General features: G+C 38.7%; 1 protein-coding gene and 1 long non-coding RNA gene across 5 annotated transcripts in view; one reads left to right on the forward strand and one right to left on the reverse strand.

The window, feature by feature from the left end:
- The first annotated feature begins 54 nt into the window (after positions 1 to 54).
- Positions 55 to 754, forward strand: LOC144382625 (uncharacterized). Its single transcript, XR_013449948.1, has 3 exons — positions 55 to 76; positions 340 to 416; positions 564 to 754. It is a non-coding gene; the product is annotated as an uncharacterized LOC144382625 (long non-coding RNA).
- Positions 755 to 4,024: 3,270 nt separating this feature from the next.
- Positions 4,025 to 20,495, reverse strand: part of LOC118530846 (complement factor H-like) — an 80,286-nt gene continuing 63,815 nt past the window's right edge. Inside the window, exons 12-16 of one of the 4 annotated variants that reach the window (XM_078078332.1) lie at positions 18,762 to 18,938; positions 17,886 to 18,062; positions 16,488 to 16,661; positions 12,349 to 12,531; positions 4,025 to 4,445 (exon numbers count right to left, since the gene is read on the reverse strand). In XM_078078332.1, the coding sequence (XP_077934458.1) occupies positions 4,246 to 4,445; positions 12,349 to 12,531; positions 16,488 to 16,661; positions 17,886 to 18,062; positions 18,762 to 18,938 (911 nt within the window). In that variant the 3' untranslated portion in view covers positions 4,025 to 4,245. The remainder of the gene's footprint in view (positions 4,446 to 12,348; positions 12,532 to 16,487; positions 16,662 to 17,885; positions 18,063 to 18,761; positions 18,939 to 20,495) is intronic. The other 3 variants (XM_078078333.1, XM_078078335.1, XM_078078336.1) reach the window with 3 other exon arrangements.

Consider the following 20,495-nt stretch of genomic DNA (forward strand, 5'->3'; position numbering starts at 1 on the left):
CCCTCCCTCGGCCCGGCTCTGCGCCTGCGCGAGCTGCTGGCGTTGCAGGTGTTGCCGTAGTGGCAACCTTGACTCGGTTAGTTTCCACTCGGTCGGTGTTAGGTTGTGTTCGGTCGGTACTGTGTCAGCCTCTGTGCCATTCAGTTTAGTTCAGCTCCACAAAATTAATTGAACTCTTGTGTTTTATTAGTTTTGCAGGCCTCTCGAATTATTTGAAGGGCTTTTGTTTATGAAAGTCTTTACATTTTATTGTACGCTAGAGGTCTCAGGATTTTCTCCTTGTTTTTAAATTTACGTGAAATGATAATAACAATAACAGAGAATCCACCCTTGTCCCAGGTTTGCCCCGCATGTTATGAGGAGAAAACTACAAATGATCGTCAAAGCTACTTACGAATATTTTTGGCCACTTTTAGGTAAATTTTTCAAAGCGTTATTGATTTTTGAGTTCAGGCTTTATTTGAAGAGGGGAGGTTGTTTCCAAAACGAAAGGAATAACCTTGCTTATAAAAAAATATCTGTGAGGCAGATTAGGTTCAAATTATGGTTTGGCTTTTCCCTAGCAATGTGATCATGGGCCAACGGCTTATTTCTGAAACTCCTGCATTCTCTGAAAGATACGGATGTAACACCTACCTCATAGGGTTTCCATTAGAAAGGATTGAGGTAATGTATGTGATAACGTTACACAGTGCTTTGCAGATTTCCAGTAATATATTTAAAAAGTCTCCGACAGGGGTGAGAGATGGGTTTCCCTGAGAGGGGCTGCTGTGCGCACCTGGGGTTCGGGCACCTACTAAATTAAATTTTGCATATGAAAAGTTAAGGGCAGAGTGTCCATCCACCAAGAAAAAAAATCCTAATTGTTTGATTGGATGACACAGTTACACAAAGAAAAATTCCACACTGACTGTCCAAAGATGAGGCCTTCCACAGTGTCTGCCCACCACCACTATTCTTGGAGGGGGTCCTAATCCCACCTAGCCTCCCACCCCCTGCCCCCAGTTTGGGTTCCTCCTACACTTCTGACCCACTAGACTTTTATTCTGAAGCATCCCAGCCACAAGGCCAAAGTCAGAGGAGCCCAGAGGAGGACAATGCCACAGAACCTTCTCTCTTTGGGCCCCAGCCCCAGCAACACTTCGCGGGTGTGTGTGTGTGTGTGTTGGGGGTGGGGTGATGCCAGACTGTGTTGTTGACTAGGTCGATTGCAGCACAGCTACTGAGGTTGCTGAGGAAGGTTATTCACGGGAATATTGGAAATAGATACTAAAATTAAATAAATAAATACAAAAACACATTATAGATAAATGTGTAAAATAATCTCCCTTCTCTATAAAAAAAGGAGATTAATGAACACTGGAAGGATGTCAGAAACTAATAAAAATATAACTTTATTAAATGAGGGAACAGATTTGATGGAAGTAAGACTACTCGGCATACTTCTCATATTACTTTGACTTTTGAAGCCTGTAGGTGTTTGAACCACCTGGGTGCCTCAGTTGGTTAAGTGTCTGGCTCTTGGTTTTCGGCTCAGGTGATGATCTCAGGGTGGTGAGATTGAGTCCCACACTGGGATCATGCTCCGCTGGGGAGTCTGCTTGAGTTTTTCTTTCTCTCCCTCTGCTCATCCCCCCTTTCTCTCTCTCCCTGAAATAAATAAATAAATAAAATCTTTTTAAAAATGTAGGTGCTTTTCATATTTTTAAGTTTAGCTTAAAAGAGAAAAGCAAAATCTAAAATTGAAAAAAAATACTAATGCAAACAAGTGTAAAGCTCTATTAATCAGAGTTAAGAATTATTTCAAGTCATTTTTGAAGAGAGTAATTACACTCACAGTCAAACATCCTGGGACAAAATAAATGCAAAGACATTTTAACCTTCATTCAGCAGTTTAACTGCTAATAGTAATGTTTGCATTATACTCTTAATATTATTTTTAAAAATTCTGAAATATAAGAAATATAAGAATATATGAATAAAGAGAAAAGACAGAAAGTGTATTTAAAAGTTTCTTAGCCCTGTATTGTTTATAACTCTGAATTGTAAGATCCAAAAGGAGCCAATGAATTTTAAATTTCATTTCTATTTCAGATTTCTGACAAGCAAAAAGACACTTAATGACATTCCCATCTAGTACCAATAACACAGTTCTTGTATTCTAAACACTATTTCCCAATAAAAAGAATCAGACCTCTTTGGAAAGCTGTATGATTATGGGTGTTGGTCAGGGAAGTATACAGCGAGCCTGGAACATTGTGTTGTGCTAAAAAGAAATGAAAACACTCAAAGACTAGTGGGTATAACAAAGCAATCAGGAGCCAGTTTCAAGAGGCACTCACTAGCCAAATTTGGGATAATTTGAGCTTCAAAGAATAATGACTATAATTGTTTGTGACAAATTGAATAAATAAAAATTCATGAATCCATGCTGATTGAACGTTAAAAAAAAAAAAAAAGAAAAAATCTTTAAAGCCATCACAGGTCACTATCATCAAGTCCTTATTCCAAAAATGGAAATTAAAGAGCAAAAATAAAGATTTACTAAATCTTTTTAGGTAAAAGTTTAAGGAGTTGGCAAATTAACACTCACCTTTACATAAGACAATTAATAAGTGCAGAAAAAGAATAGAATTTGTCTTAAAAATCACTATTTTGCAGCCAACAATGAAAATGATTAGTTATAGGCTATACTGATTACAGGTTAAGTGTCCTAAATAGATTCCACAAGTATTAGGTGAAAGGTTTTGGAGAAATAGTATATACACCAATATTAACAGCAAAGATAACTTGCCAATTGTAACAATGTCCTTTAAACATGAGAAACCTGGCTGTCACTTGTGATTCAGATTTAGATAAACTGGCTCCATTATAGACAGCCAGGTTACTCATTCTAAGAATGCCACTTGATTTGATGCAAAATGAAGTAACAAGATATCACCTTAAAATATATTTACCTTAATTATATCTTTATTTTCATCTTAAAGTTTTCATGTTTTTGAGAAGTTAAAAATGTTTACAGTCAAGTGATTTTAACTAATTATGTTGTTTGAAATGTATGAACATAAAAATCATATTTCAGACTCTTGTGGTTGAATGTTTCCAAAACCAAATCATGAAGATGTCATTAGATTTGAAGATCATTACCAAAGAGGTCCCCATAATTCTCAACATATATTGCCTTACTTTTAATATATCTTTATTTTATTTTATTTTTAAAAAGATTTATTTACATATTTAAGTAATCTCTCCACCCAACGTGGGGCTCGTACTCACGACCCTGAGATCATGAGCACACTCCACTGGATAAGCCTGCCAGGCACCCCATTAAAATAACCACCTTTACTGTGGTTCAAAGCTGGTACATATTAAAGATAGAAAACATGGAAAATACAGGTGAGCCTTAAGGACTTAACCACCAACTCTTACCCCTAGCATCTCTAAATTCAACTGTAGTTATTATAAATATTTTATTGTACTTCCTGACAATCTTTGTTCTATACACATTTATGTGTGTTCAAAGCATACTATGTATTTGTGTGTGTGTGTGTGTGCATGTGTGTGTTTATACTTGATATCAGATTTTTTGGTCACTTTTCATGTTATATTATGACAGTTAGGTATGTACCCAATTAGATTCTAATTTCTCTTTATGATTTGTTTGAATTTTTATGTGTGCTAGATAGCCATCTTGTAGAAGATCTTGCATTTCATCATTTGGTAGATAAGCAAAAGTAGATAATAACTGCTTATATCTGGTAGATAAGCAAAAGCTAATAATTACTTACATCTTATTACTCACATAGGTATGACATAGTTATGTTTTTATGTATTTTTGAAGTAAAATTATATTAAAGATGGAGAAAAGCATTTTCAACCATTTCCTCTGAAATGGAGAGTCTCAGGCAGCCCCAGAAGTTATGGAAGAAGGTATGAGAAAGAGGGAAAGATGGATGGAAGTAGGCACTGGAGTGATTGAATCTAATTTCTTGCCATAGATATTTTATGAGTAGGACACAAAGAATTTTGGTTTGCCAAGTTTTAATGAGGCGCTTTTAAGAAGTGATTTATTCATCTCTCTGATTATAATTACATCATCCACATAATATTTAATACAACTTCTGATTTATGAATATAAATGAGTTACACAATACTTGACAAAATAAACTGAGAATTGGATTGATAATGAAAAATTCTGAGTAAATGTACATATTTTAATTTTAGGACTGCATCTTCATCACTGTACTATACCGAACATTCAGGATACGTCAGTTTCCCTTCCCGACAGGTGGCTCGGAATGTATGCAGCGGGGTCTTCATACGATATCCAGGGATACATTCAAATTCAATAATATCGCTCGTTTTAGAATAAATTTTTTTCTTAGAAGACCATCGAAATTGTATATTATGTGTTCTCATTATGTCTTCTGATGCTGCACAGGCCTCTGAAGATAAAAAAAAAAGATAAAACATTGAAAACAGAATTTCAGACGTTTTTTTAAAGATTTTTTTTGAATTTTTTTATTGAAAAAAATTTTTTAAATTTTATTATGTTATGTTAATCACCATACATTACATCATTAGTTTTTGATGTAGTGTTCCATGATTCATTGTTTGCATATAACACCCAGTGCTCCATTCAATATGTGCCCTCTTTAATACCCATCACCAGGCTAATCCATCTCCCCACCCTCCTCCCCTCTAGAACCCTCAGTTTGTTTCTCAGAGTCCATAGTCTCTCATGGTTCATCTCCCCCTCTGATTCCCCCCCTTCATTTTTCCCTTCCTACTATCTTCTTCTTTTTTTTTTTAACATATAATGTATTATTTGTTTCAGAGGTACGGGTCTGTGATTCAACAGTCTTACACAATTCACAGTACTCACCATAGCACATACCCTCTGCAATGTCTATCAACCAGCCATCCCATCCTTCCCACCCCCCACCACTCCAGCAACCCTCAGTTGGTTTCCTGAGATTAAGAATTCCTCAGATCAGTGAGATCATATGATACATGTCTTTCTCTGATTGACTTATTTTGCTCAGCATAATACCCTCCAGTTCCATCCACGTCGTTGCAAATGGCAAGATTTCATTCCTTTTTATGGCTGCATAATATTCCATTGTATATATATATACCACCTCTTCTTTATCCATTCATCTGTCGATGGACATCTTGGCTCTTTCCATAGTTTGGCTATTGTGGACATTGCTGCTATAAACATTGGAGTACACGTACCCCTTCGGATCCCTACATTTGTATCTTTGGGGTAAATACCCAGTAGTGCAATTGCTGGATCACATGGTAGCTCTATTTTCAACTTTTTGAGGAACCCACCTACTGTTTTCCAGAGTGGCTGAACCAGCTTGCATTCCCACCAACAGTGTAGGAGGGTTCCCCTTTCTCTGCATCCTTGCCAACATCTGTCGTTTCCTGACTTGTTAATTTTAGCCATTCTGACTGGTGTGAGGTGGTATCTCAGTGAGGTTTTGATTTGGATTTCCCTGATGCCGAGCAATGTTGAGCACTTTTTCATGTGTCTGTTGGCCATTTGGATGTCTTCTTTGGAAAAATGTCTGTTCGTGTCTTCTGCCCATTTCTTGATTGGATCATTTGTTCTTTGGGTGTTGAGTTTGATAAGTTCTTTATAGATTTTGGATACTAGCCCTTTATCTGATATGTCATTTGCAAATGTCTTCTCCCATTCTGTCGGTTGTCTTTTGGTTTTGTTGACTGTTTCTTTTGCTGTGCAAAAGCTTTTTATCCTGATGAGGTCCCAATAGTTCATTTTTGCCCTTGCTTCCCTTGCCCTTGGCCATGTTTCTAGGAAGAAGTTGCTGAGGCTGAAGTCGAAGAGATTGCTGCCTGTGTTCTCCTTTAGGATTTTGATGGACTCCTGTCTCACATTGAGGTCTTTCAACCATTTGGAGTCTATTTTTGTGTGTGTGTAAGGAAATGGTCCAGTTTCATTCTTCTGCATGTGGCTGTCCAATTTTCCCAACACCATTTGTTGAAGAGACTGTCTTTTTGCCATTGGACATTCTTCCGTGCTTTGTAAAAGATTAGTTGACCATAGAGTTGAGGGTCCATTTCTGGGCTCTCTATTCTGTTCCATTGATCTATGTGTCTGTTTTTGTGCCAGAACCATACTGTCTTGATGATGACAGCTTTGTAATAGAGTTTGAAGTCCGGAATTGTGAGGCCGCCAGCTTTGCTTTTCTTTTTCAACATTCCTCTGGCTATTTGAGGTCTTTTCTGGTTCCATACAAATTTTAGGATTATTTGTTCCATTTCTTTGAAAAAAGTGAATGGTATTTTGATAGGGATTGCATTGAATGTGTAGATTGCTCTAGGTAGCATTGACATCTTCACAATATTTGTTCTTCCAATCCATGCGCTTGGAACGTTTTTCCATTTCTTTGTGTCTTCCTCAATTTCTTTCATGAGTATTTTATAGTTCTCTGAGTACAGATCCTTTGCCAATTTGGTTAGATTTATGCCTAGGTATCTTATGGTTTTGGGTGCAATTGTAAATGGGATCGACTCCTTAATTTCTCTTTCTTCTGTCTTGTTGTTGGTGTATAGGAATGCCACTGATTTCTGTGCATTGATTTTATATCCTGCCACTTGACTGAATTCCTGTATGAGTTCTAGCGGTTTTGGGGTGGAGTCTTTTGGGTTTTCCACATAAAGTATCATATCATCTGCAAAGAGTGAGAGTTTGACTTCTTCTTTGCCGATTTGGATGCCTTTGATTTCTTTTTGTTTTCTGATTGCTGTGGCTAGGACTTCTAGTACTATGTTGAATAGCAGTGGTGATAGTGGACATCCCTGCCGCGTTCCTGACCTTAGGGGGAAAGCTCTCAGTTTTTCCACATTGAGAATGATATTCACTGTAGGTTTTTCATAGGTGGCTTTTATGATATTGAGGTATGTACCCTCTATGCCTATACTCTGAAGAGTTTTGATCAAGAAAGGATGCTGTACTTTGTCAAATGCTTTTTCTGCATCTATTGAGAGGATCATATGATTCTTGTTCTTTCTTTTATTAATGTATTGTATCACATTGATTGATTTGCAGATGTTGAACCAACCTTGCAGCCCAGGGATCAATCCCACTTGGTTGTGGTGAGTAATCCTTTTAATGTACTGTTGGATCCTATTGGCTAGTATTTTGGTGAGAATTTTTGCATCCATGTTCCTCAGGGATATTGGTCTGTAATTCTCCTTTTTGATGGGGTCTTTGTCTGGTTTGGGGGTCAAGGTCATGGTGGCCTCCTAAAATGAGTTTGGAAGTTTTCCTTCCATTTCTATTTTTTGGCACAGTTTCAGAAGAATAGGTATTAATTCTTCTTTAAATGTTTGGTAGAATTCCACTGGGAAGCCATCTGGCCCTGGGCTTTTGTTTGTTGGGAGATTTTTGATGACTGCTTCAATTTCCTTAGTGGTTATAGGTCTGTTCAGGTTTTCTATTTCTTCCTGGTTCAGTTTTGGTAGTTGATACATCTCTAGGAATGCATCCATTTCTTCCAGATTATCTAATTTGCTGGCATAGAGTTGCTCATAATATGTTCTTATAATTGTTTGTATTTCTTTGGTGTTGGTTGTGATATCTCCTCTTTCATTCAAGATTTTGTTGATTTGGGTCATTTCTCTTTTCTTTTTGATAAGTCTGGCCAGGAGTTTATCAATGTTATTCTTTCAAAGAACCAGCTCCTAGTTTCATTGATCTATTCTACTGTTCTTGTGGTTTCTATTTCATTGATTTCTGCTCTGATCTTTATTATTTCTCTTCTCCTGCTGGGTTTAGACTTTATTTGCTGTTCTTTCTCCAGCTCCTTTAGGTGTAGGGTGGGGTTGTGTGTTTGAGACTTTTCTTGTTTCTTGAGAAAGGCTTGTATTGCTATATACTTTCCTCGTAGGACCACCTTTGCTGCATCCCAGAGATTCTGAACAGTTGTATTTTCATTTTCATTTGTTTCCATGATTTAAAAAAAAATTCTTTAATATCCTGGTTGACCCATCCATTCTTTATTAGAATGCTCTTTAGCCTCCATGTATTTGAGTTCTTTCCAACTTTCCTCTTGTGATTCAGTTCTAGTTTCAAAGCATTGTGGTCCGAAAATACGCAGGGAATGATCCCAATCTTTTGGTACTGGTTAAGACCTGATTTGTGACCTAGGATGTGATCTATTCTGGAGAATGTTCCATGGGCACTAGAGAAGAATGTGTATTCTGTTGCTTTGGGATGGAATGTTCTGACTATATCTGTGAAGTCCATTTGGTCCAGTGTGTCATATAAAGTCTTCATTTCCTTGTTGATCTTTTGCTTAGATGATCTGTCCATTTCAGTGAGGGGGGGTGTTAAAGTCCCCCACTCTTATTGTATTGTTCTCAATGTGTTTCTTTACTTTTGTTATTAATTGGCTTACATAATTGGCTGCTCCCATGTTAGGGGCATAGATATTTACCATTGTTAGATCTTCTTGTTGGATAGACCCTTTAAGTAGGATATAGTGTCCTTCCTCATCTCTTATTACAGTCTTTGCTTTAAAATCTAATTTGTCTGATCTAAGGATTGCCACGCCAGCTTTCTTTGGGTGTCCATTAGCATCGTAAATGGTTATCCACCCCCTCACTTTCAATCTGGGGGTGTCTTTGGGTCTAAAATGAGTCTCTGGCAGACAGCATATCGATGGGTCTTGTTTTTTAATCCAATCTGATAGCCTGTGTCTTTTGATTGGGGCATTTAGCCCATTTACATTCAGGGTAACTATTGAAAGATATGAATTTAGTGCCATTGTATTGCCTGTAAGGTGACTGTTACTGTATATTGTCTGTGTTCCTTTCTGGTCTATGTTGCTTTTAGGCTCTCTCTTTGCTTAGAGGACCCCTTTCAATATTTCTTGTAGGGCTGGTTTCATGTTTGCAAATTCCTTTAGTTTTTGTTTGTCCTGGAAGCTTTTTATCTCTCCTTCTATTTTCAATGACAGCCTAGCTGGATATAGTATTCTTGGCTGCATGTTTTTCTCATTTAGTGCTCTGAATATATCATGCCAGTCCTTTCTGGCCTGCCAGTCTCTGTGGATAGGTCTGTTGCCAATCTAATGTTTCTACCATTGTATCTTACAGGTCTCTTGTCCTGAGCTGCTTTCAGGATTTTCTCTTTGTGTCTGAGACTCGTAAGTTTTACTATTAGATGTTGGGCTGTTGACCTATTCTTATTGATTTTGAGGGGGGTTCTCTGTGCCTCCTGGATTTTGATGCCTGTTTCCTTCCCCAAATTAGGGAAGTTCTCTGCTATAATTTGCTCCAATATACCTTCTGCCCCTCTCTCTCTTCCTTCTTCTTCTGGGATCCCAATTATTCTAATATTGTTTCGTCTTATGGTATCACTTATCTCTGGAATTCTGCCCTCGTGATCCAGTAGTTGTTTATCTCTCTTTTTCTCAGCTTCTTGATTTTCCATCATTTGGTCTTCTATATCACTAATTCTCTCTTCTGCCTCTTTTATGCTAGCAATTAGAGCCTCCATTTTTTATTGCACCTCATTAATAGCCTTTTTGATTTCAACTTGGTTAGATTTTAGTTCTTTTATTTCTCCAGAAAGGGTTTCTCTAATATCTTCCATACTTTTTCCAAGCCCAGCTAGTATCTTTATAATTGTCATTCTGAACTCTAGTTCCAACATCTTACTAATGTCCGAATCGATTAGGTCCCTGGCAGTCGGTACTGACTCTTGTTTTTTTTTTTTTTTTGGTGAGGTGATTTTTCCCATCTTGTCATTTTGTCCAGAGGCGAACAGATGAATGAGAGGACAACATGCTAACAGGGTAAGAACGACACCAGAAAAATATACACTAAACAAAAGAGACCTGAAACAGGCGGAAAAGGAAGGGAAAGAAAGAAAAAAGGAAAAAAAAAAAGGAAAAGAAAAAGATAAAAAAAAAAAGAATATGATCAAACATGATCAGGCTGGTGAATAGATCAGTGCCAAACACTAGATTTTGGGCATATTTTGGTCTCTTAGAAGAAACTGCCTCCCAAAATTTTAAAGAAAGAAAAGCTTATATATGTACAAAAATAAGGGTAAATACGATGAAGGGATGGAATATGACTGTAAAGATGAAAATTATAAAAGATTTTATAAAAGGAATTGATAAGGTAAGAAGTTGGTTGAAAAAAGAAAGAAGGAAATTTAAAAAAAAAAGGGGGGGGAGAGAATGTGATCGGGCAGGAGACTAGAACAAAGGCATACAGTAGAGATTTAGGGTATATTTTGGTCTGTTAGAGGAAACTGTATCCCAAAATTTTATTTTATTTTATTTTTTAAAAAGATTTTATTTATTTATTTGACATAGTGAGAGCGAGAGCACAAGCAGGAAGAGCAGCAGAGGGAGAAGCAGGCTCCCTGCTGAGCAAGGAGCCTGATACGGGACTCGATCCCAGGATGCTGGGATCATGACCTGAGCTGAAGGCAGATGTTTAACCAACTGAGCCACCCAGGCATCCCCTGTATCCCAAAATTTTAAAGAGAAAACAACTTATATGTATAGCAAAAATAAGGTTAACTACTATGAAGGGATAAAATATGACTCTAAAAATGAAAAATAAAAAAGATTCTTAAAAAAGGGACTGATAAGATGTTGGTTGAAAAAGGGAAAAAGAAAAATTAAAAAAAAAAAAGAAAAAGAAAATTAAAAAAATTTGAAAGACTAAAGAATCATGGGAAAAAAGCCATTAATTCTATGCGCAGTATTCCCCTAGCGCTGGAGTTCTGCCGTTCTCATTGATCGGTAAACTTGGTCTTGGCTGGCTGTTCTTGCTGATCTTCTGGGGGAGGGGCCTGTTGCCGTGGTTCCCAAATGTCTTTGCCGGAGGTGGAATTTCCCTGCCCTTGCCGGGTCCGGGCTAAGTAATCAGCTCGGGTTTGCTCTCGGGAGCTTTTGTTCCCTGCAAGCTTTCCATACAGCTTTGGAGGCCAAGAGTGAAAATGGCGGCCTCCAAATCTCCACCCCAGAGGAGCCGAGAACTCAGGGCCCCTCTCCTCAGTGAGCTCCCAGAGCCGCACTCTGTGCTGATCCGGCCTTGACCAGGTGTTTCTATCTCTGGTACCTGACCCCGTGTGGAGTCTCCAAACCCAGCAGATCCCTGCGGTGCACTCCTGTGCCGCTTCTTCTGGGGGAGGAAGGGGAGTCTCCCCAGATCTGCCACTTGTTGGGTCCCTGCTGGAGGAGCAGTGGCCCGGCTGTGCCTTGGAACACAGTTTATGGCAACCCCGAGCTGAGAGCCCGTGCCTCTGCTCTGTTTCTGCAGCCAGCTTCCCTGCTCCAATACCTGGGAGCTCTGCCGCACTCAGGCACCCCTGGTCTTTCTGTGACCCCGAGGGTCCTGAGACCACACTGTCCCAGTGAGGGTTCCACCCCCCGCTTAGCCACTGGAGCAACATCCCTCAGCGGAGCAGACTTCTACAAGTTCTGATTTTGTGCTCCGCTGTGCTATCACTTGCCAGAAGTGGCTGATGGAGGCCCTCTCCCCCACCATCTATCCTCCTGAATATCGCCTCGGATTCACTTCTCTGCACGTCCTACCTTCCAGAAAGTGGTCACTTTTCTGTTCAGAGAGTTGCTGCTATTCTTTTCTTTGATCTCCTGTTGAGTTCATAGGAGTTCAGAATGGTTTGATCCCTATCTAGCTGAACTCCTGGGACCAGACCAAATTTAGGTCTCCTACTCCTCCGTCATCTTGCTCCTCCCCCCGAAACTTTTTAAAAGATTTTATTTATTTATTTGACACTTACAGAGAGAGAGAGTGAGCACACAAGCACGGGGAGAAGCAGAGGGAGAGAAGCAGACTCTCTGCTGAGCAGGGAGCCTGCTGTGCTGCTCCATCCCAGGACCCTGGGATCATGAACTGAGCTGAAAGCACACGCTTAACCACCCAGGCGCCCCAGAATTTCAGACTTTCAAGTAGAATCTTCTACACTGGCCCAGGGCTTCATTTTCAAAACCTTTTCCAAACCAATTCACTGAAAACCCATCATGTTGATTTAAATCACTTTAAATGATTAATGATGTAAAATGAGGTACTATGTTTAAGGTGTGATAATTAAATGTTATAATCAAAGATTCACAATGTCAATTTTAACATGAAGAAATCGAGTCCTTTCACTTAAGGATATTTTGCTAGAACAAGAGTTTTTTTTTCCAACTTTTTCTTCTTCACACATTAGTATTTGGTAGTCAGCATTCAACAAATGTTTGTTAATCCATGAACATTATATTAATAACAGCAAAACATCTATTATACTGATTTTCCCAGGACCCATGAGAATATTGAAATATTTACCTAAGCATTTTGGTGGTGGTGACCACTGTCCATTTCTACATCTTATGGTCCTGTGTCCCTGAAGTACATAGAAGGCCTGGCATCTGTACTCTACTGATGATCCTGGAGCATATGTTGATGATGGGAATGAGGTAATGTCTCCATTGTCAATAGGTGGAGGAGGCCCACATTTTCCTTTAGAATCTAAAAAAAAAATATTTATTTGATTTATTGAAAAACCAAAGAAAAACAGGTTAAAATAAATCAAATAAAAATATAGCACAATATTCAATATCAAGACTTGTGATTTCTGTTGACAGAAAGGATTCACTGAAGAAATTTTATTTTATTTTATTTTTTAAAGATTTTATTTGGGACGCCTGGGTGGCTTAGTCGGTTAAGCATCTGCTTTCAGCTTGGGTCATGATCCCGGGGTCCTGGGATCGAGTCCCACATTGTGCTCCTTGCTCAGCAGGGAGCCTGCTTCTCCCTCTGCCTGATGCTTCCCCTGCTTGTGCTCTCCCTCTCTCTCTCTGACAAATAAATAAATATTTATTTATTTGAGAGAGAGTCAGTGAGAGAGAGAGAGAGCACAAGCCCAGAGGGAGAGGCAAAGGGAGAAGCAGATTCCCCGCTGAGCAGAGAGCCCTGGGATCATGACCTGAGCCAAAGGCAGACGCTTAACCAACTGAGCCACCCACGTGCCCCCATTGAAGAAATTTTAATCACTTAAACTGAGAATTACAATTCTAAGGCTTTCCTTTTATCCCACATGAAAGCACACATGAAGCATTAACAAATATATCTGCTTTACGTATTCTGGTGTTAAAAAATGTTTTTCTTACTGAATAAATACTGGACAGATGGATAGCTAATGGAAACAAAGAAACTTTCTTGTTACATACAACATACTGCAGTGTCTATTGGATCTCTAGTTATTGCTTATTGATTTTCATTTACTTTATAAAGGGAACATCAACTTCTTTAATTAAAGTCAAAGAATTACACATTTGTATAATGGGAAAGACAATTGCTGGCTTCCTGTTCTGGACATGATGAGGTAGAGACCTTTCAGCTTATTCCTTCTGCTCAGTATCACTAAAAATATAAAAACCAACAAAAGAGATGGTGAAGGATGTAGAGAAGACGTTGATCTGATCAGAGGCCTTGGTATTCAAGGAATTATACTGCAGTGAGTTGTTTGGGTTTTCATGTTGCCTCCTATGGATCCTGGACTGGGCACTGAAGAAGACTGGAACCCAGAAATGATATCAAGTTCAGGGAAAAAAAAAAGTTCCAAGAATTGTCTGCTCTCTTTAGCCAAAGGCTCAGGAAAGGAATATTCTAGCAAGGTAGAAATATTTTTTTTTACAATACTTGAATTACTCCTGAAAAACGTAGAAGAAACCTTGATCAACTCTCTCCTCATGTTGATCAGAGACCAACAGTGATCAACAGAGGTCAAGGGTGGAACCTAGACTTCTATCCACAGTCAGGAAACAAGACACCTCTCCCCTTTCCATGGTGTCAGTGGAGGCCAAGTGGGAAGCCTGGACTTGCACTCTGCAGTAGTGGAGGCCTGGTAAATAAGAGATTTCAATAAAATCCAGAATCTTAACACAACACCCGAAATGTCTAGAACACAATTGGAAATCACTCATCATACCAAGAACCAGGCAAATCTCAAAAGAGAAAAGATAATCAACAGATCACAACACTTCTTTGACACAATACTGGAATTATAAGACGATGGTTTTTAAAATTCCATGGGAATTATAGAACTAAAAAATATAATAATGGAATTTAAAACAAAAAGCTCACTGGATGGGCTCAACCATGGATTACAGATGACAGAAGGATAAATAAACTTGCATACAGAATACAAATTACTCACTTTGAAAATAGACTGAAAACAAAACCAAAAAAACTTCTAAAAATACTGACTGAAAATTTCCCAAATTGGGCACAAGGCATAAACATTCATATTGAAAAAGCCAAACAGGACGAACCCAAAGAAATTCATGCCAAGATAAGCCACATTCAACTGAGGAAAGCTAAAGAGAAAGAAAGAAATCTCAAAAGCAGCTACATAGAAATTATGCAAACCTCTAAGGGAAAAAGGATTCAAATGTTAGTGGGGTTCTCATCTGTGACCATCAAGCCAGAAAGAAGTGACAACATTTTTCAAGTGCTGGAAGAAAAGAACCGTCAGCCCTGAATGCTATATATAGTGATTCTATCCTCTAGGGTTTAAGGGAGAAAAGAAGATATTCTGAGACAAAGGAAAACAGAACATTTATCTCCAGCAGATCTATCTTTAAAGGATTGCTAAAGGAATTCTTCAAATATCAGGGAAAAGATAACAGAGAGAGGATTGAGACTTCATGAAGGAAAAAAAAAAAAAACAAAACAATGGACTGAAAAAATAAGGGTAAATATAATGGACTCTTTTTTCCTAAGGAGTTTGTTATGTTTGATGTTTGTGAAACATTATATCATTTGATATGGTGTTCAGTATATGTAGAAGAAATACTTAAGAAACATATGTTTGAAATGTGGGGAAGGTAGGGGCGCCTGGGAGGCTCAGTCAGTTGGTTAAGTGTCCACTCTTGAATTTAGCTCAGGTCATGATCTCAGAGTTGTGAGATTGAGCCCTGTGTCAGGCTCCAAACTGGGTGTGGAGTCTGCTTAAGATTTTCTCTCTCCCTCTCCTTCTGCCACTCCACTCACTCTCTCTCTCTCTTTCTCTCTATCAATAAATAAATAATAAATAAAATAAAATAAAATGTGGAAGGGTGAATGGACCTAAGTGGAAGTAAGGTTTCCTCATTTCACTTGAAGTGGTAAAATGTCAAAACGGGGGTAGGGGGAAGGTGACAAGCATTATGTGCATCTTAATACCTTGAGCAACCACGGATAAAGCTATACAAAGAGATATGCTCCAAAACAACAAAGACATATCAAAATAAAATTATTTTAAAATGTTCCAAAAGTCCGCAGGCACAGCCAAAAAAGGAATGGGAGTGAGAAACAGAGGAAAGAAACGGAAGACAAATAATAAAATGGCTGACACAGCCCCTAATCTATCAATAATTATTTTAAGTGTAAATGGCTTAAATATTTCAGTTAAAAGACTGAAAATGGCAGAATGGATACATAAACAAGAGCCGACTATATGGCAACTGAAAGAAACTAACTTCAACATGAAAACATAGGTGGGCTCAAAGTAAAAGATTGGAAAATATATATGCCAGGCAAAAGCTGATTTGAAAAACAAGCAGCTATAATATCTCCTTTGTTGGGTCCTCTTATTTCCTAAACTCTAATTACTGGAGTGTCCTATGACCAAGTTCTCAGACTTTTTTTCTATATACACTAATTCTCTGGTTGAGCTCAGCTAGTAACCTACCTTTATATAATCCACATGCTGAAGAAGCCCAAATTTATATCAGATTCTATGAACATGCCCCAGTTGTTGATTGTGTGTCTCAAAGTGAAATTTCATAGAGCTGTCAAATGTCCTCAGCATATCATTTTTTAAAAAAGATTTTATTTATTTGTCAGAGAGAAAGAGAGAGAGCACAAGCAGGGGGAGCAGCAGACAGAGAGGGAAGCAGGTTCTGCTCTGACTGAGCCACTCAGTGCCCCCCCCCATATCTTTAATACATTTATTCCTCAGGAAATAACTAAGTATCTTAATGCTTAAGATAGGGAATTTTCTGGGTGCCTGGTGGCTCAGTCGATTAAATGTCTGACTCTTGATTTCTGCTCAGGTCATGATCTCAGGGTTGTGAGATCGAGCCCCACATCCGGCTCCGTGCTCAGTGTGGTGTCTGCTAAAGATTCTCTCTCTCCTTCCCCTCTGCCCCTCCCCCCACTGCTCGCACTCATGCTCACACTCTCTGTCTCTAAAAATAAAAATTAAAAAAAAAAGAGAATTTTCCATGATTCCAACTGTCTTAATCTGGCCAAATCTTTCATAAAATAAATAGATAATATCACTATGCAGTCCACAAAAAGAAAAAATTGGATTTTAAGCACCATCATTTTATTTGAGATAAAAAAAAGATTCCATAAGAACTATGTCATTATATATTTATATTGACATATCCAGTCCTTAATATATTCTCTAAAATTTGAGGGGAAATAAGATACTTTACCTGCACACTGAGGGGGTTGTGTCCAGGTCCCATTTAAACATATCACTTCTACATCCCCAAACAGGTCAAAAGGTTTAATGCATTCATAACGGGCGCTCTGACCAGGTCTATAACTAGGCTTCTCATTTAGTATAATAGCATTTTTCACTTTGGGTGGATTCGCACAGGAAATATCTGAATAGAAAGAAAAAAGTAGCATCTCTAACGTAATGATCATTTTGAGTAGCAAATCAATGAACAGGATTCCAAATATATCTGAAGGAGGATTTAAAATCAACAGTTTATCTGTCATGAAAGAGAGCCAATTTTAAGAAATTTACATATAAGATTGAAGAAAAAGAGATAAAGCAGTATCTTTTGATAAGATTTAAGCTTCTATGAAAATGAGAGTTTTTCTGGACATTTCCCATTTTTAGTAAAATCAATATTACAAATTACATAAATTCAATATAAACTTATAAACCACAAGACAATAATAATAAAAAGATTATTTGATGTCAGATTTTGGCTTACAATCATCCTGTTTATGAACGTAATTTTAGGACCTTAGAAAAATAAACACAGTAGGCACTTTCTTAGAGAATAAATGAAGAATTAACATACTTTAAAGAATACTATAGTTGAAGGAAAGATGATTAACTGAGGATCCAAACAGGAGATGTGGAAAAATAACAGAAAAATAAATGTATAATTTATAAGAACACTCTTTAATAATTTTTTTTTTGCAAATTCTTTTTTTTTTAAAGATTTTATTTATTTATTTAATTGACAGAGAGAGAGAGAGAGAGAGACAGCGAGAGAGGGAACACAAGCAGGGGGAGTGGGAGATGGAGAAGCAGGCTTCCCACTGAGCAGGGAGCCCGATGTGGGGCTCGATCCCAGGACCCTGGGATCATGACCTGAGCCGAAGGCAGTCGCTTAACCAACTGAGCCACCCAGGTGCCCCTTTTTTTGCAAAATCTTAAAGACATTTCAATGAGTAATGTATAATTCACCAGTGAGATTCAGGTGGATGTAAAGGTAATAGCCTCTGGCTATGGTTCCTAAACTGGAGTATACATCGAATCCCTTGGAAATTGTTAAGACACTTCCAGGGTCGCAGCCTCAGAGTTTTTGACTCAACAGGTCTGAGTGAGCCAGTGAATTTACATTTGCATTTCTAACAATTTCCCAGAAGATGCTGATGCTGCTATTCCAGAGACCATAGTTTGAGAACCGTTGGGCTTTAAGATTAACGACTGAGTACACAATTTCATCCCTTTATGTTAAAGCATAAACCTTCTTTGACCTGGCCTAAAAAATAATCTATGTCCATTGTTTAAATGATGTTAGAGGGAATTCTATATTATATTACTTAAGGCATTTTGATAAATAGATTCTAAAATTTTATTGGAGTACCTTTGCATGTTGGCTTTCCTATCCATTGGCTCTTAATACACTGTACAAAATTGGGTCCATCCAATTGGTAATATTTTGGACATTCATAAGTCACTTTTTCTTCTGACTTATATGATTCCTTCATTAGGCCTTTGGGTATGGCATTACCAAAATCAGGTAAGCCAACACAGTCTGTTTCTGAAAGAAAAGAATATGTACTTGTTCAGTAAATCTTTTAAAATACATAATGACCAATAACTATAATGTAGAGTAATAGGTACACATCAAACCAATGAGCACTGTTATAAGTTGAAAAAATGTGTTAGAAGTCTTCTGATTTAATTATATTGAGTAGTCCTATGTTTATCAAAAGTAAAACATGGGGATGATGATGTTGGAAGCCTGAAAAGATAGGGATACATGTAATGCTTGATATCACACTTCTTCCATTCAAATTCTTTTTTGCCCATACAAGCCACCTACATTATGTATGTATTTGTATTTTTTGCTTCTTCAAAATCTGTTACTTTTAATTATGTCAAATCTGAGAAAATTATATACTTATAAAGAGATAACTGATAAACTAACAGTAAATTGAATAATGATGAGATCACTGAGCAGGGACCAGCTGTGGTCCAGGAACGGAGATGAGGAGTCTGAGGACGTTTATCAGAGGATGTTGAATGTGCACACAAAGCAACGTGAAAGTGAAATAATTTGGGCTCATGCTGTCACACTTTTATTATTCCTAGGGTTATTAGTTCTCTACCAGACTCCACAACTTTCCAGAGATACCTTGTTAAATTCTAGAACTACTGCCTGGTTTCATATTTGTACCATTTATGTTCTGAATTAAGAATATTGATCAACCTTAGAGTAAAATTAAATGCACTATACTTATGCATTTTGGTGGATGGGACCATTTTCCTCCTAAACATTTTATAGATGCAGATCCATTAGTTCCAAAACCTTCGACACATTCATACACTATTTCTTCTCCATACTGGTAAGTGTCTGATTTATGAGGTGGAATACTATGTAGAACCACATATTCTGGTGGTGCACAAGGAAGCCCTAAAAAAAAGAAAGAAAGAAAGAAAGAAAGAATGACTCCATGTTTTATTAGCTCTGAAATTTATTTTTATGTACTGGTTGCCATATTTGGCAATATTATTTGAAAAGGAATGATAACACAGGAGCTACAGTCATAACACAAAGAAGGTGCACAAATGCTTCCTAATAGCACCATTCTTATGTGTCCAGCTGGCAACCAGAGCAAGAGCTTGAAACTAAAAATGTCAATATATTATCAGCTGTAGCAAATTCTCTATAGATACGTCTCCGGAGGCAAGGGAAATAAAAGCAAAAATAAACTACTGGGACTACATCAAAATAAAAAGCTTCTGAACAGGAGCAAGATGGCAGAGGAGTAGGAGACCTGGATTTCCTCTGGTCTCAGGAATTCGGCTGGATAGGGATCAAACCATTCTGAACACCTATGAACTCAATAGGAGATCGAAGAAAAGAATAGCAACAACTCTCTGAACAGAAAAGCGACCACCTTCTGGAAGGTAGGACGTGCAGAGAAGTGAATCCGAGGCAATATTCAGGAGGATAGACGGCGGGGGAGGGGGCCTCCGTCGGCCGTTTCTGGCAAGTGATAGAGCAGCGGAGCACAAAATCGGAACTTTTAGAAGTCTGCTCCGCTGAGGGACGTCGCTCCAGTGGCTAACTGGGGGGGTGGAACCCTCACGGGACAGTGTGGTCTCAGGACCCTTGGGGTCACAGAAAGACCAGGGGTCCCTGAGTGTGGCAGAGCTCCCAGGTATCGGAGCGGGGAAGCTGGCTGCAGAGACGGAGCTGAGGAGCGGGCTCTCACCTCGGGGTTGCCATAAACCATGATCTGGGGTATAATCAGGCCACTGCTCCTCCAGCAGAGACCCAACAAGTGGCAGATCTGGGGAGACTCCCCTTCCTCCCCCAGGAGGAGTGGTGCAAGAGCACACTACAGTGATCTGCTGGGTTTGGAGACTCCACACGGGGTCAGGTGCCAGAGATAGAAATGCTCGGTCACAGGCCAGGTGAGCACGGAGTGCAGCCGGATACCGGGGAGACGGGAGTGACTGACTGCTTTTCTCTGACGGGTCACTGAGGAGCGGGGCCCCGAGTTCTCGGCTCCTCTGGGGTGGAGATTGGGAGGCTGCCATTTTCACTCTCGGCCTCCAAAGCTGTACGGAAAGCTTGCAGGGAAGAAAAGCTCCCGAGAGCAAACCCGAGCAGATTACTTAGCCAGACTGGGCAAGGGCGGGGCAATTCCACCTCCAGCAAAGACATTTGGGAACCATGGCAACAGGCCCCTCCCCCAGAAGATCAGCAAGGACAGCCAGCCAAGACCAAGTTTACCAATCAATGAAAACAGCAGAACTCGAGAGCTAGGGGAATACTGCACATAGAATCCATGGCTTTTTTACCATGATTCTTCAGTCTTTCAAAGTTAATTTTTTTTAACTGTCTTTTTTTTTTTAATTTTTCTTTTTCCCTTTTTCAACCAACATCTTATCAATCCCTTTTTTAAAAAACATTTTTATTTTTTATTTTTAGAGTCATATTCTATCCCTTCATAGTAGTTAC

Source organism: Halichoerus grypus, chromosome 7, assembly GCF_964656455.1.
Source record: "Halichoerus grypus chromosome 7, mHalGry1.hap1.1, whole genome shotgun sequence".
NCBI classification, from domain to species: Eukaryota; Metazoa; Chordata; class Mammalia; order Carnivora; family Phocidae; genus Halichoerus; species Halichoerus grypus.